Raw genomic sequence first — 15,589 nt, forward strand, 5'->3', positions numbered from 1 at the left:
TTTAAAGGAGAGGAATCTGGAGCATGTTGCTCAAAATGTTCCATATAAAAGTTAGCAATGGGGGGGGGGGGGGGCGGAGATAATGGCGAGCCCATGGCTGTGCCTTCTTTTTGTAGTATAAAGCGTTTTGCCATACAAAATAACCAGAATGTAATATATGTGCAAAGAGTGCTGGATTGAATTTGTTCTGTAAAAGAAGGATTGTGTCATTGATTGGGACATTTGTAAAAAGCACAGAGATGTCAAAACTGACTAATAAATCATCTTTTTGTAATGTAATGTCTTTGATTATGTTTATGAAGTGTTGTATGTTTCTGATATAGGAGGGGGAATGACCTACCAACTCCTTGAGTGTTGCTGCTAATTTCTTGGCTAGGTGATAATTCGGGCTGTCTATACCTTCAACTATTGGGCGGAGTGGTGCGTTTTGTTTGTGTATCTTTGGTAGACCATAAATTCTTGGGGAACGAGCATAGTGCAGAAGTAATTTTTTGACTGTATCTTTGGGCCATGTAGTAATTGATTTAAGTAGTTTCTCTGTTTTCTTTTTTATTCTATTTGTTGGGTCGTAGTTAACAAGTTGTTATGTACTATTGTCCGAGATTCGATGTTCGGATTTGATTTTAATTTCACCACTGTTAATTCGTGTTTCGTTAAGTTGCTTGTTATTATTTTCTTATGATTTATATTTAAAATGTTGGCAGTTTCTAAACGTATTTTATCTGCTATGTTATTTGGGATGAATCTTAAGCCTCTTTCAATATTACAAATAAAATCCAGTTTATTCATCGATCTAGGTGCTATGGCAAAATTTAGACCTTTCCTGAGTAGCAAGAGTTCATGTTTGTTTATCAACCACCTTAAACAAAGATGAATTCTCACTATAAGACAATAATAGGACTTTGGAATGCTGATTATGGAGACAGAGGTTGAAGAAATGTGGATTGCATAGTTGGGTGGACAGGAGGAAAAGAGGTGATATGATAGAGACATTTAAATTAGTGAGAGGATTTTATCAGATTAATCCAGAGGGGGATTATAAAAAGAGTAGAAGGTGAGAGGAGAAGAACCAGATGTCATTACTGAAAGTTATATAAAAGTGGGGTGAAGAAGGGTGTGAGGAGTAGATTTTTTACATGGAGAATTGTTAGTGAATGGAATGCATTACCAGAATGTGCTGTTAATGCAAGGAGTGTTAAGGATTTTAATATGCTATATGATAAATATGTTGTCAGTTGAATGAACCTCCCACAATGAGTCTGTCGACTCCACGGAGGGTGTAATAATAATAATAAGGATGATGTTGACTTTTGTGTGTGTGACAGAGAGACTTCCTAGATGAGTCTTCAACTCCATGGGATCTTAAGATAATAATGATAATAAGCAACTTGTGTTAGTGAATAAGGAAAGGTGATCAGAATGGATCATATTATTAGGTTAATATACACTAAAACGAATATAGAGCATCTAGGAATAAGAAAGAGATTTCTTTAGTTCTTGAGCAACAACTGTCATAGGCAGTATGTATAGTGGTCATATAAGTAACAAGAGTGTTAGATCTGATCATATCATCAGAAGATGTGATTATGAATGGGATGTCACATCTCACTCCATTGTGGCAATAGGCATCATGAAGTGATTACAATGAATGAAATAAAAGGGTGCCACATGATAAGCTGATATTTAAGTTGCAACACATGGGTCTGGATGTCAGATTGGTCAACTGGATTCAGGATTGGCTGTCTGATAGGTATCAAAGGGTTGTGTATGGTGGAGCAGTTTCAAGGAGACAGAAGGTTACAAGTGGAGTCCCACAGGGCTCAGTACTAGGACCTATATTGTTTAACCTTTATATCAATGACATAGCCAGTGGATTGCAGGGGGATATTCAGTTGTTTGCAGATGATGCGAAGCTGGGAAGGATTATTAGTAATAGTGCAGATGTGGTAGCCCTGCAAGAGGATTTAAATAAGCTAGATAAATGGGCAAATGAATGGGGGTCTCAGTTTAATGCAGCAAAATGTAAGGTCTTGAGGTTTGGGAAACATCGATGAGATGCTGAATACTCTATGGGAGGAGTTATACTGGAGGAAGTTGGGGAGACAAGAGATCTGGGGTTGATGATCGATAGAAACCTGAAGTTTAGGGGACATATTGCAAAGGTGGTGAAGGTAACAGAGGATTGCTGCAATTATGAGAAGGACACTGACCAGCAGAGATAAGAGGGTTATCATTCTGTTGTCTGATCAGAACACACTTGGATTATAGTTCTCAGATTTGGTCCCCAGGATTTGAAGGGGATAAATTAACTGTGGAAAAGATACAAAGACAGATGCCAAAGATGGTCTCAGGACTGTACAAGGATAGTTATGCGAATCGGCTGAGGGAACGTGGACTGCAGAGTTTGGCGGATAGAAGAAGAAGAGGTGATATGATTGAGACTTTTAAACTGTTGAGAGGTGGTTACAGGGTTGACACTGGGGAGTTCTTTCGCTTGGTTGAACAGCAGGAAGGAGCGATGACAAGAGGCCATCGCTGGAAGTTACGAAAGGAAACTGTGAGCAAGAGGGTGAGGAGTGGTTTCTTTGCATGGAGGGTGGTTGAACCGTGGAATGCATTGCCTGATAGAGTGGTGAGGGTGAGAACGGTCAATGAGTTTAAGGAGTGGTATGATAAACTTTGTGTTTCTTAGGGGGAACCTCCCCTCGATGAATCTTGACAGACTTTATGTTCTTAGGAAGGACCTCCCATGATGAGTCTTTTGACTCCATGGAGGCCTGAATAATAATAATAATAATAATAAAAAGATGCAGATGTAAATGGCCCAGACATGTACTGAAAATGGACAGGGAAGTGATTTCAAAGGTAGCTTTGACAAGGATCCCCCCCCCAAAAAAAAGAAGCCTAAACTAACTTGGCATAGACTGTCAGAACAAGAAAGAAGAATGGTTGGTTCGTAGAGGTGGAGAGCAGCAGAATTAGTTGCATAAGACAGCTATAACTGGAGAAAACAGATCTCAGCCTTAAGTGGTATGGAGCATGAAAATGATCAGTAAGTATATAAGTGGATTTCATTCTGATGAAAATGATAGTGTACAAAGTCAAAAAAGAAATAAAAATGATAAAAGCCTAAACTAACTTGGCATAGACTGTCAGAACAAGAAAGAAGAATGGTTGGTTCGTAGAGGTGGAGAGCAGCAGAATTAGTTGCATAAGACAGCTATAACTGGAGAAAACAGATCTCAGCCTTAAGTGGTATGGAGCATGAAAATGATCAGTAAGTATATAAGTGGATTTCATTCTGATGAAAATGATAGTGTACAAAGTCAAAAAAGAAATAAAAATGATAAAAGGGACTAGAAGAAAATGAACATCAATGAACAACTTGCCCACAATCATCTTATCAGGTTGATAAGATGATTGTGGGCAAGATGCTGAAAGGTCACTTTTTTTTTAGGAAATGTGCAAATGAGTTGACTTATTCCTTAACCCAGTTATTTAATGAATGTCTTGCAACAGACATGATATCAAAGAAGTAGAAGGGAATCATGAGTTGTGCTAAGACAGAACTTTCCAATTACAGAACCCAATTATCTTCAGTTGTGTTTGAAATATTAAAGAAGGGAGTTTGGACTAGAACACAGATTTGGTTTGATAGTCAAGATTCTTTATGATGGTATATATAAAGGGGAGGCCTTAAATTAGTGATCGATTTGCATTTTATAACAAAATGAGAGTATGCTGGTTAAGGGAAATATACATATATATTTTGTATGAATACCGCCTATGAAAGGTTGGGAAGTTATCATACAGAAGTTTCATATATGAGCTTAGGTTAGATAATCTGGATCTTCTACACTAGAAACCAAACATAGAACTTTTTCTGGCCACTTCAGGCCTCTAATAAGTGGGATTGTAGTCTCACAAGAAGAGATGAAATTCATCTACTTTCTAATGTGATATTTTTGGAGTAGACCTAATGTTATATATGATGATATTTTTGGACTTTAAAAGCATTTGACATATTGCCATATAGCATGCTAAGTATAAATTGAGGTAGATGAGAATGGATTGATAACAAATTCATGGAATGGAGAGGAGATGTGTGGAACAGATAATATTCCTGCTCCACAGGAATTATCTGATTACTGTGAAGGAAACAGATAATTCCTATAATTCCAAATTTGACATGGTTCAAATTTGGTTACCTGGTTTCTTCTGTAAAAGGAAGCTCTATAGAGTGCTCATCAATAGGTAACTAAGGCAATATCAAATGTTTACCTGGTTGGTCAAGTAGAAAGCATCTCTAAACTATTGTCTCTGCTATGATTTGAAATCCCACTATAGCATGTGTTTCCTTATTTATGAAGAACAGTATAATCTGAAATTTTCAGGTAAGGGTGAAAAAAACCTAAATTGCAGAGAAAAGGTGACATGGTAGAGAATGGTTGGGGAAAAAGTTTTATGAGATTAATATTGAAGTGATTATATATAAAAGAGGAATTAGGGAAAAAAAAAAACTTTCTCTTTCCTAGAAGTTTTTTTACAGGAGTGTGGTGAACAAGGGAATAAGGAATAGATTTTTACATCAAGAATGATGAGTAGAGTGAAATACATTGTCAGAATATAAGATAAATGCATTCCACTCATCCACACCATGTAAAAAAAAAATCTGCTGTAAGAAAAGTGTGATTTAATTTATGATATATTATGAAGGTCCGTGTGGTTAGCCTAGTGGCTATGCACTTTGCAACCATATGCCTAGGTAAGGAGTGTCCAAGGTGAGATTCTCATTGACGACGTGAAGAGCTTAAGGATCTTCCTCAGCCATAGCCAAGTTAGCTGGTCTTGGGCATGGACAACAGGCTTTTTTCCACTAGTTTATCTAGAGTTTTTCATCCCACAAGCAGGCAAATTGGCCAAATGAACACACAGGATACAGCCATAGGATAGAGTATGGCAAGAGCAATGGGAAACCACCTCGCTCATAGTAATTTCCGTAGATGGTGGCGTATATATAGCTTCCCCTAAGCAGCCGAAAGGCTATAACAATACAATATAATATGAAGGATATTATACAAAAAGACAGTATCAGATTTTATTTAAATCCTATAAATGAAGCATTTAAAGTAAAATTTGGAAAGAAGTTAAAAAGTTTGGAGAAGATTTAAAAGAACTGTGGGAAGAAACAAAATGTATAGTCTTTGAAGCAGCAAAGAAGACTAAGAAAAGTAATAAGAAAGAAAGATTGTAAATGGTTGTCTTCCTGGCCCTGATGGCATTCCTCCAATTGTCCTGAAGGTTTGTACACCAGAACTGTCTCCTTTCCTATGTCACTTATATATACTGTCTTACTCCATGGGTATCTATCCAACAGCTTGGAAATTGGCCTATATTCAACTCATTCCCAAGAAGGGCGACAAATCACTGTGTCCAACTACCACCCCATCTCGCTCAAAACAGTCCTGTCTAGAGTAATGGAAAAAATCATCAACACTAACTTGAAGCTACCCGTCTAATAAATGATCGTCAGTATGGATTCCGTCGCTGCCGATCAACAGAAGATCTGCTCACATATGTCACCCATCTCTGGACAAATGCCATGGAGAAGTTTGGAAAATCTCAAGTGGTTGGACTTGATATCTCCAAGACGTTTGACTGGGTCTGGCACATGGGCTTACTAAGCAAGCTGCCATCGTTTGGTCTATCTCAAGACCTCTGTAGTTAGATGGACAGACACAGTGTGTGGAAGTGGATGGCTCCTTATCCTCTCACCATTCAAATAATGCCAGGGTTCCACAAGGTTCTGTCTTCTCACCAACCCTCTTCCTACTATATATCAATGACATACTTCAGCTTACCTCCAACCCAATACACAGTTTTGCAGACGAGAGCACATTGCACTTCTCCCATTCTTTTGATAAACCTCACTCCACACAACTCACCTCAACCTACAGAACAGCAACCACCATTGTCCTCAATTCAGACTTCCAAGCTATACTCCAATGGGATTCAGATAACCTAGTCAATTTCAATGCAAATAAAACCCAGTACTGTCTTATTTCTCATAAAAAAAAAAGAACCATTTTCTCCAAGTATTATTTTTGACAACACCCAAATTTTCAGACAATCTGAGATTTCTCTTCTTGGGTGTTGTCAAAAAAAATAGCTGGGCAGATTCGCTCAAGATGTCTCTTCACTCCTGAACAGCTGTTAACATTATACAAATCACAAATCTGCCCAGCTATTGAGTACTGCTCCCACATATGGGGTGTGGGTGCCCAAAAGCTTCATCAGAATGCTCAACTCAATACAGAAGAGAGCAATGAGACATTAATAACCCATCTCTTACCAACTCGCTCCCCCCCCCCACTTTTACAAAGACGATCGGTCTCTGCACTATGTGTCTTCTACAACTATTTCCATGGGAAATGCTTATCCGAAATAGCATCAATAATTCCCCCACTTAGTACTAAGCTCGTTGGAACATGTGCAGTTGCTACTCAACATCCCAACACAGTGCACCTTAAAACCCACAGAACAAGTTTCTTTTCCTCCTCCTTCATCCCTACAACTGCTATACTATGGAACAGTCTTCCCCTTGATGTGTTCCCTAAGGAATACAATAAACAGTCATTCAAATCCAATGTGAACAAGTATCTTCTTTTCCAACCCATACAGTACTAATGTACTATAGGTTGATCTACCAACCTCTCGTATGAGCCCAACATAAAAAAAAAAAAAAGCTATTCAAATAGCAGAGAAAAGAAGAAAAATTAAACTCCACAGAAATAAGGAATAAGTTAGACATCTGAATGCAGATTTCCAAAAGACAAGCTAGGAAACATAAGGAAAAAACAACTAAACAAAAAGTGCAAAGAAATTGAAGAAAGCAATATTACAGGTAGAACAAGATATCTAATTTAAAATTAAATAATGTTACAGGGAAGTTTATCCCTAGATTAGGAGTTGTAAAAAAGTAATTCAGGAAAATTCAGGTAACGAGTGTGGTAAAAACAGCAAAAGCCGATTATGAAAGGAAACTAGCTATGCAAGCAAAAGAGAATCCCAAACAGTTCTTTCAATATGCTGCAAACAAGAAAAAAACTGTACATGGCAAAATGATTTTAAGGAATGACGATGGTAAAGAGTTCACTGAACCAGTCGATATAGTGGAGTTACTGAGTGCGCACTTTGCAAAAGTATATCATCCAGGTGGTGACGTTGAAAAAATGAAGGAACCATTAGTTTATATGGGAATTGTGATGAATGAAGTGGAGGTGAATAGTCTATTACAGAACCTTAATGTGAATACATCTGTGGGATTGGATGGTATACCGGCACGGGTCGTGCATGAAGCGGCTAATGAATTATCAGTGCCCTTGACCATGTTGTTTAATCTGAGTCTCAGGTCTGGCTTAGTCCCGAAGGCATGGAAAGAGGGGAAAATAGTTCCACTGCATAAAGGAGGATCCAAGACTATGGTTGCAAATTACCGACCGATCAGCATATCAGGAGTCGTTGTCAAGGTCTTGGAGAAAGTAGTCAAGGGAAAAATACAGGAATGGATTGATGAAAATGAGATACTGTACAGAGGACAGCATGGCTTTGTGAAGGGTAGATCATGCCTCAGTAACTTGCTCAAGTTTTATAGCAAGGTGACGGCTGAACTGGATAAGGGAAATGGGTTTACAGTGATACTGCTGGACCTGGCAAAGGCGTTTGACAGGATACCACATGGAATTCTAATCCGTAAACTACAACATATGGGAATGGATATAGGGTTGGTGAGATGGATAGCTGGGTGGTTGATGGAGAGATATCAAAGAGTAGTTTATTCAGGAGTAGAGTCCAAAAAACGGCCTGTGACTAGTGGTGTGCCACAGGGTTCTGTTCTTGGACCACTGCTGTTTAATCTGTTCATTAACGATATAGGGAATGGTCTAAGTGGGACAGTTCATTTGTTCGCTGATGATGCAAAGTTGGGTAGGGCGATAGTGAATGTAGAAGATGTCAAAGTCTTGCAAGATGACTTAGATAGATTGGAGTTCTGGACTAAGGAGAATGGATGTCAATTTAATGTGACAAAATGTAAGGTTATGCATTTCGGAGTGAAAAGATTAGCAGCACTATACCACATTGGTGGAACTGTACTCCAAGAGATTGATGAGGCCAGGGACTTGGGAGTGTTGGTGGATAGGGAGATGAAGTTTAGGGGGCACATTGCGAAAGTAGCTAAATCAGCTCATCAACTCACTTGGTTGTTGAAAAATACCTTGACGAGCAGAGAAAAACAAGTTATTGTACCTCTGTACCGAGCCCTGATAAGACCTCATCTCGACTACTGTGCCCAGATTTGGTCACCTCGGTTCCTTCTTGATGGGGAGGAGGTTGAGAGGATCCAGAGGCGAGTGACTAAGATGATAGCAGGTCTATGGAATGAACCATATGAGAACAGGTTGAAGATTTTTGGGTTGCAGAAACTAGTTGATAGGCGAAAAAGGGGAGATATGATTGAGACATTCAAATTGCTAAAAGGATTCTATAGGATTAATTCAGATGATATTTTTGAGATCAGGACTGGTGGGGAGAACTAGGGGACACCCATGGAAGCTGGGCAAGAGCGTGGTTAGCAGGGGTGTTAGAGCTGGGTTCTTTACTTTTAGAGTGGTAAATGAGTGGAATAAGCTGCCAGAGTCTGTTGTGGGTGCTATGACAGTGAGCGAGTTCAAGGCAAGGTATGATAGATACTGTGAGAATGTTGAACAGCTGTGTGAACATGATGTTTAGGGCCTCCCTCGATGAGTCTAAGGACTCCTGGAGTAGCCCGTGGTAATAATAATAATAATAATAATAAAAAATGTCTGATGGAAGAAGAAGCAGTGAAAAAAAGATGAAAAGCATATGTAGAGGAATTGTACAAAAAAGATAATAATATTGAAGGAGAATTTGAAAGGAGAGAATTTGTTGAGAAACCCATGATAATGAAAAGTGAAGTGATATCAGCATCCAAAATCCAGCTTCATCCAGCTCTGGATGAAGTAGTAAATATATTAACTGAAATTTGTCAAGAGGTTTGGAAGAAAATATACTGGCCTAGAGAAACATTAGTACTCATCCCAATTTCAAAAAAATCAAATCCCAGAAATTGTAAGAATTATAGAACCATCACTTTAATTTCACATGCAAATTAAAGTTATGCTGGAAGTGATCCAACAAAGGTTGGAGCCATATGTAAATAGAGAAATGCCACAAGAATAGGCAAGCTTTAGGAGAGAAAGGGGAACTAGAGACCAAATAGCAAACATCAGATGGATTATGGTAAGAACAAGAGAATTTCAAGGAGGAAGTATTCATCTGTTTTATTGAATATAGGAAAGCTTTCGATTGTGTGAATTGCAACAGACTGTGGATTGTAATGAGATCAATGGGAATACCTGAACATCTAATTCTCTTGATAAGAAAGCTGTATGACAACGAAGAAGCTTCAGAAAAATCAGTCTTTGGAGAAACAGACAGTGTTTGAGTGGAATAACGGGTGCAGAAGGATTGTATACTGTCATCCTACTTTTTAATATTATTACCCCAAGGACCTCATGGAGTCAAAGACTCATCTTGGAGGTCCTTTTATCACACACACACACACACACACACACACACACACACACACACACACACACACACACACAGCTCATCATACTGTGCCTTGAACACATTCAAAACCCTTGCAGACACCACACGCTCAGGCAAGACATTCCAAGCATTTACAACTCTGCACAAAAAAAACCTGCCTCTCAACTCTGCCTACTCACACCCTCTTTATACAGTTTCCAGGGATGACCTCAGGTTCTCTCTCGATCTCCCACTATTTTCTGTAGAACTTCTCCAGCATTGATCCTATAACGAACCCTTATCAACTCGCAGGTCTCTATTATATCTTCCCTCTTCCTCCTGTCCACCACACTCTGCAAATTACATCTTCTCAATCTTTCCTCATACTCGACATTCCAGAGGTCAGAAACTACCTTAGTCAATTGCCATTGGATCCTTTCCAATATCTCTTCATCCTTCTGAAAACCAGGTGACTAAATCTGGGCACAATAGTTCCATGTGTGGCCTAATCAAAGCCTTATATACAACAGAACAAGAATCTCCCTGTTCTACACGTGTGTCCTCTGCATCATTCCCAGAAGCCTTTGTGTCGTCTTCATAATTTTGGCTATGTATCCCCTAAATTTCAGATCCATATACACTAAACCCTCCAATAATATATCCTCACCAAGCATAAATTCCGCATCCCATCTTTGTTTTCCAAATTTTAAAACCTTACATTTTGCAACAATGAACTCGCATCCCCAATTCCGTGCCCAATCACTGAATTTATTCAAGTCTTCTTGCAAGGCCACAACATCTTCACTACTCTTTATGGTTCATCCCAACTTTGCATCATCTGCAAACAACTGAATATCTCCATCCAAATCTTTGCGAATATCATTAATATACAAGTTAAACAGTAATGGCCCCAAAACAGACCTGTGAGGCACTCCACTAATGACTTTCCTGGATATCGCTCCCCCATACACAACTTGTTGATACCTATCAGATAGCCAGTTTCCAATCCAATGCACTAATCTAATATCCAACCACATCTGCTCTAGTTTGACTATGAATTTATCATGAGGTACTTTATCAAAACCCTTTGCAAAATCGAAGTATATTACAGCGTATCCTTCTCCTCTGTCCAAGGAAGCAGTCACTTTATTGTAATAAGTAAGTAGATTACTAAAACATGACCTCCCTTTAGCAAATCCATGCTGTGCATCAAAGATAATACCATTGTTGTCAACCCAACTCTGGATACTAGTTCTCACAAGCTTCTCCAACAACTTAACCACAACACCTGACACATAGAGATGCCTATAGTTTGATGCTTGAGTTCTTTCACCTCCTTTATGAAGTGGCAAAATCTTGCCCTCCTTAGGGACTTGACCGAGTGCAAGACTCGTATTAAAAAAATATGTCAAGACGGGTGTCAACTCCCTGGCACATTCCTTCAGAATACGTGGTGATATACAGGGATGGATTAACCATTAAGAAAAATAAGCACGTGCTTAGAGCATCATGGAAAGGGGGTACCTCAGAATTTCTGCTTTAGTTAGATGACGAATTTAATTTAAATTAACTTTTAATTATTGTTGTTTATTTCTAATAATATATATTAGAATGCAGAAAAATAAGTAATTAATTAATTTATTAACTTATTGCTAATATTTCGTGGTATTATAACCAGCATCTTCAGAGCCCAAAAACACAGTTTGTCACAATACGTGAGACTATAACAACATGGTGTAATCAACGGACTAGTTAAATAAAATTGTAACAGCAACACAAAGACTAGAGTCCTGATTTTGGCACCCTCTATATGAAAAAAAAAAAAGAAAAAAAAAATTGCAGCCATCACATGAGACTAGAGTCCTAAACAGAGAAAAAACCGGTACTAGTTTTTTCTTAAGATGACTATCTCCCAGATTTTAGGCAAATTTATACAGCCATATTTGTTGAGATTTGGAGTGTGTTCCAGGGCTTCTGTTGCCTCTAAGAACAATCTCTCCGACTTGTAAGAGCTTCTGTACAGTACTTTTGTTTTCTTCCAGTTGATCCTGTGTGAAGGGATATCCAGAGAATGGTCTGCTAGGCCCCCACTTGCCATAGTGATAATACCGGATGTATCTTTGGTGTTCACTGATGCGGATGTTCACAGTTCTTCCTGTTTGACCGTAGTAGGCTTGATTACATGAGCAGTGTACTTTGTAGACTCCTGGATGTGATAAAGGTGGAATGCTGTCCTTGGGTGAGTGGATAAGAGTTGCTAATTTGCCACACGGTCTGAATGTGGTGCGTAGTTCATGTTTATTAAGAATTCTTGGAATCTTTTCGAAAGTGCCTTTAATGTATGGGATGGTGACTGTTTTGTTGTAGTTCTCTGTGGTGGATAGTGGGAGGGGTTTCTTAGGAGTGTTTAGTATTTTGATTATCCTATGGGGATTATAGCCATTGGCCAAGAAGGTGTGGCATAAGTGAGCCAGTTCAGCAGCAAGAGCTTTGTCATTGGATCAGATTGCTCTTGCTCTGTGGGTTAGCGTTTTTAAAATGCCATATTGTTGAGAAGGGTGATGGTGTGATTATTTGTGTAAATATCTCCCTGTATGTGTGAATTTTCTAAAAACTGAAAATGATAAGGAACCATCTGGAAGATGTGTGAATCATAAGTGTATCCAGGAAGGGCAGACAGTTATTAGCTTCCCATTGTAAAGTGGATTTTTGGATGTTGGCTATTTAAATGTGCTAAGAATGTTTCCAATGTCTCTGGGCCATGTGGCCAAATAGCAAGCACATCGTATGTATTGTGAATTTGAATAGTTCAAATATAACAGGGGGAAAGTGTGACTTCAGTAGATTGAGGATTTCTATTAGTGGTACATTTGTGAATAGTGAGATGATATCAAAGCTTACTATTAAGTTTGAGCTTTTTAGGGTATGGTGTTGTAAGATGCTTTTTAGGTAGGCTGAATTTTTGACAAAGGAGGGAGAATTGTTTGTGAGAGTGGCAAGTAGCTTAGCTAAATGTCTATCCAGTTTGTACGTAGGACTATTTATACTGTCCACAATTGGGCATAAGGGTATACCTTGTTCGTGAATTTTTGGTGCTCCATAGATCCTAGGTGTTTTAACATGGAATGGCTTGAGTTTGTTTACTGTGTCTTTGGGCCAGGAAGTGACTTTTTTTCAATAATTTACAAGCCTTATTCTTTTGTGTGTTGGTGGGATTGTGATCTATAAATTTGTATGTTGACTGATCTTATAACAGTGTGTGCATTTTGTTTTCATATTCTGTTGTGTCCATCACCACGACTGCATTCCCTTTGTCTGCTTTTATTATGATAATCTGACTATTATTCTGTAGCTCTTTTACAGCAATGATTTCCTTATGCGGGATATTATTTTTGGGAGGCTTAGAGTTGATTAGGATGTTGGCCACATCTAAACATATGTTGTTGACTATTGTTGGAGGCAGGTCGTATATTTCCCGTTCAATGGACACCATTATTTCAGCTTTTAGAACTTGTTTGGGAGTCACAGCAAAATTGTGCCCTCGACTTAAAGCACTAGTGGCTTCTTTGCTTAAGGTGAGCGACGATAAATTTGTGACGACGAGGTCTTGTTGTAATTGCGGTCATTGTATAGTGTTGTGTCGTTGGAGATTTTCAAACTTATTTTGGTGCCGGTTTTTGACTATGTTGAATTATTTTTTAGCCGTTGTGTCGGTGATGTTATCTAGGATCTCCCATAGTTCTGTATTCAGAATATTATATAGTGATTCACATAGTGCGTTGAGGGTTGAATTTGATTTTGCTAATTCCAGACGTTAATCTGTTCACGTAATAGCGCTACACTCATTCGTTTATAAATGCATTGGGCTTTGGTAGAGTGGAACTTGTTTTTGATTTTAACACAGTTCGGTATTAAATTGGTGTCTCGGCACCTCTTTAAGAAGGCTAACCTGTTCAGTTGCTGCGCCAAATTTGTCTAAAATCTGGGAGACAGTCATCTTAAGAAAAAACTAGTACCAGTTTTTTTCTCTGTTTTAGGACTCTAGTCTCATGTGATAGCTGCAATTTTTTTTTTTTTTCATATAGAGGGCACCAAAATCAGGACTCTAGTCTTTGTGTTGCTGCTACAATTTTGTTTAACTAGTCCGTTGATTACATCATCTTGTTATAGTCTTGCATATTGTGACAAACTGTGTTTTTGTGCTCTGAAGATGCTGGTTATAACACCAGCGAAATATCAGCAATAAGTTAATAAATTAATTATTTACTTATTTTTCTGTGTTCTAATATATACCGTTAAAAAATAGACAACATGTACGATGAACACATAAGTCTGTCCACACGTTTAACTTTTAATTAGTTTTTCATTGTTTTTATCTTTTCTTACTGTTACCTACTTTGTTTCAATAAACAATGACGTGTAGAAGGCCTAATAAAACTCTAACCACATGCATGGCGGTTCGTTTACACTGTATTATCGCTCACGATGCTTTCTAGCACTACCATTGTGTCAAATGAGGTAATTTTTTATAATTAACATAACCATTTTATTTTTTATTTTCTTGTCTGTTTTAGGTCTTGTTTTAATAAATTATGTCTTATAAAAGACTCCGGAAGTAAATATAAAGCAAATCACGCGGTTGTCTCAAAAACATGCCTCTGGTTAAAGGCCTAGCTGTCGCAGAAGTGCAACTCCGGTAAAAAAAAAGCCATTCATTAGAAAGATAACTGTAATAAAAAAAATACTTACTTATAACTTTCAATTCTTTAAAAGGAATACTGTCACCTTGAAACTGCCTTACATGAGGAACCACAAAACTTACACCTGAAAAATTAAAGATTTATTTAAATAACACTTCAAATTGCTTATACGCAGCTATTTGTAATGTTATAGTAATTTAGAAACTAGAAAAATGTCATCTAACATTCTGTGGATAAATGCAAACACTTTGCAATAAAACAAATACTGTTCTAATCAAATATTAAAACTTCAAATTAGAAATTCAATAATTCCAATTTAAAAGACAGCTTATGCTGGTTTTTCTCATTCTCCCCTACTTATTTCTCAGATGACCAGATAATTTTATAAACTAATAAAGAATAGCATTCCAGAATTCACTTAATTAAAATTATATAAATCCTTATCATTTTCATCAGCTGTATTACATCAAAATATTAAGGGTATATAAAGTTGCTCATCATTAAGAGAGCATGACCTGGGTTTCATAGCGATTAGTATAATCTGAGGAAATTAAAAACAAATTGCTATAAAGGAAAGGGATTGAAGTCTGGTGTGCAACTGAGAAGTGGCAAAGGTTAGACTGGTTACAGATACCAAAATGAGTTGATTTTTTTTTCTTTTTTTTTTTTTTAAGGAATGCCAGGAGTATGAGAAACTAGGAGAAAAGAAATAGAAACTTTCAGGTAATGTGAAGCCATGTTTCACATCAGAAATTTTTCAGTTAATATTTTGTTAAATAAGCATTTTGCTTTTGCTTTTTTTAAACATTATTTAGAAAGATTATCTATGAAGAATAGTATAAATTTGTTAAGAGGTGGTTTGTTTTTCATTTAGCAGTTTTACAACAGAGTGATAGACATTTTACAACATTTTACAACAGAGTGATAGAAGCACTTGAAAAGTGGAATGCACATGTAATATATCTGATTGCAAAAGTCACTAACTGCATGAGAAGTTAATATTTAAATTGGGACAGATGGGGTGAGGTGGGATAAAAAAATCAGAGAATGTAATTTTTTTTTTTTTTCAGATGAGGCAAAATTTGTATAATCCTCTTAGGGTCTACAATGCCAGTTTCACTCAAGATGAACTATGTAGGGCTTACAATTCAGTGAAATATCACAAAATATCATATTCTGAAATTAGAAAAACAAGGATTGGATACTGCTTTTTAAAGGTGTGGAGATGTATTGATACAGGACCTAGAAAATATGGCAATGAAGAGATGGACATTCCC

General features: G+C 37.6%; 1 protein-coding gene across 1 annotated transcript in view; it reads right to left on the reverse strand.

The window, feature by feature from the left end:
- The window catches only part of LOC150105248 (ciliogenesis-associated TTC17-interacting protein-like), a 220,457-nt gene that overhangs the window by 165,757 nt on the left and 39,111 nt on the right, over positions 1 to 15,589 (reverse strand). The window contains exon 3 of the mRNA XM_090393915.1: positions 14,362 to 14,436. Within this exon, the coding sequence (XP_090250041.1) occupies positions 14,362 to 14,436 (75 nt within the window). The remainder of the gene's footprint in view (positions 1 to 14,361; positions 14,437 to 15,589) is intronic.

Source organism: Typopeltis vanoorti, chromosome 6, assembly GCF_054136105.1.
Source record: "Typopeltis vanoorti isolate ZY-2024b chromosome 6, IOZ_Tvanoo_1.0, whole genome shotgun sequence".
Classification (NCBI taxonomy): domain Eukaryota; kingdom Metazoa; phylum Arthropoda; class Arachnida; order Uropygi; family Thelyphonidae; genus Typopeltis; species Typopeltis vanoorti.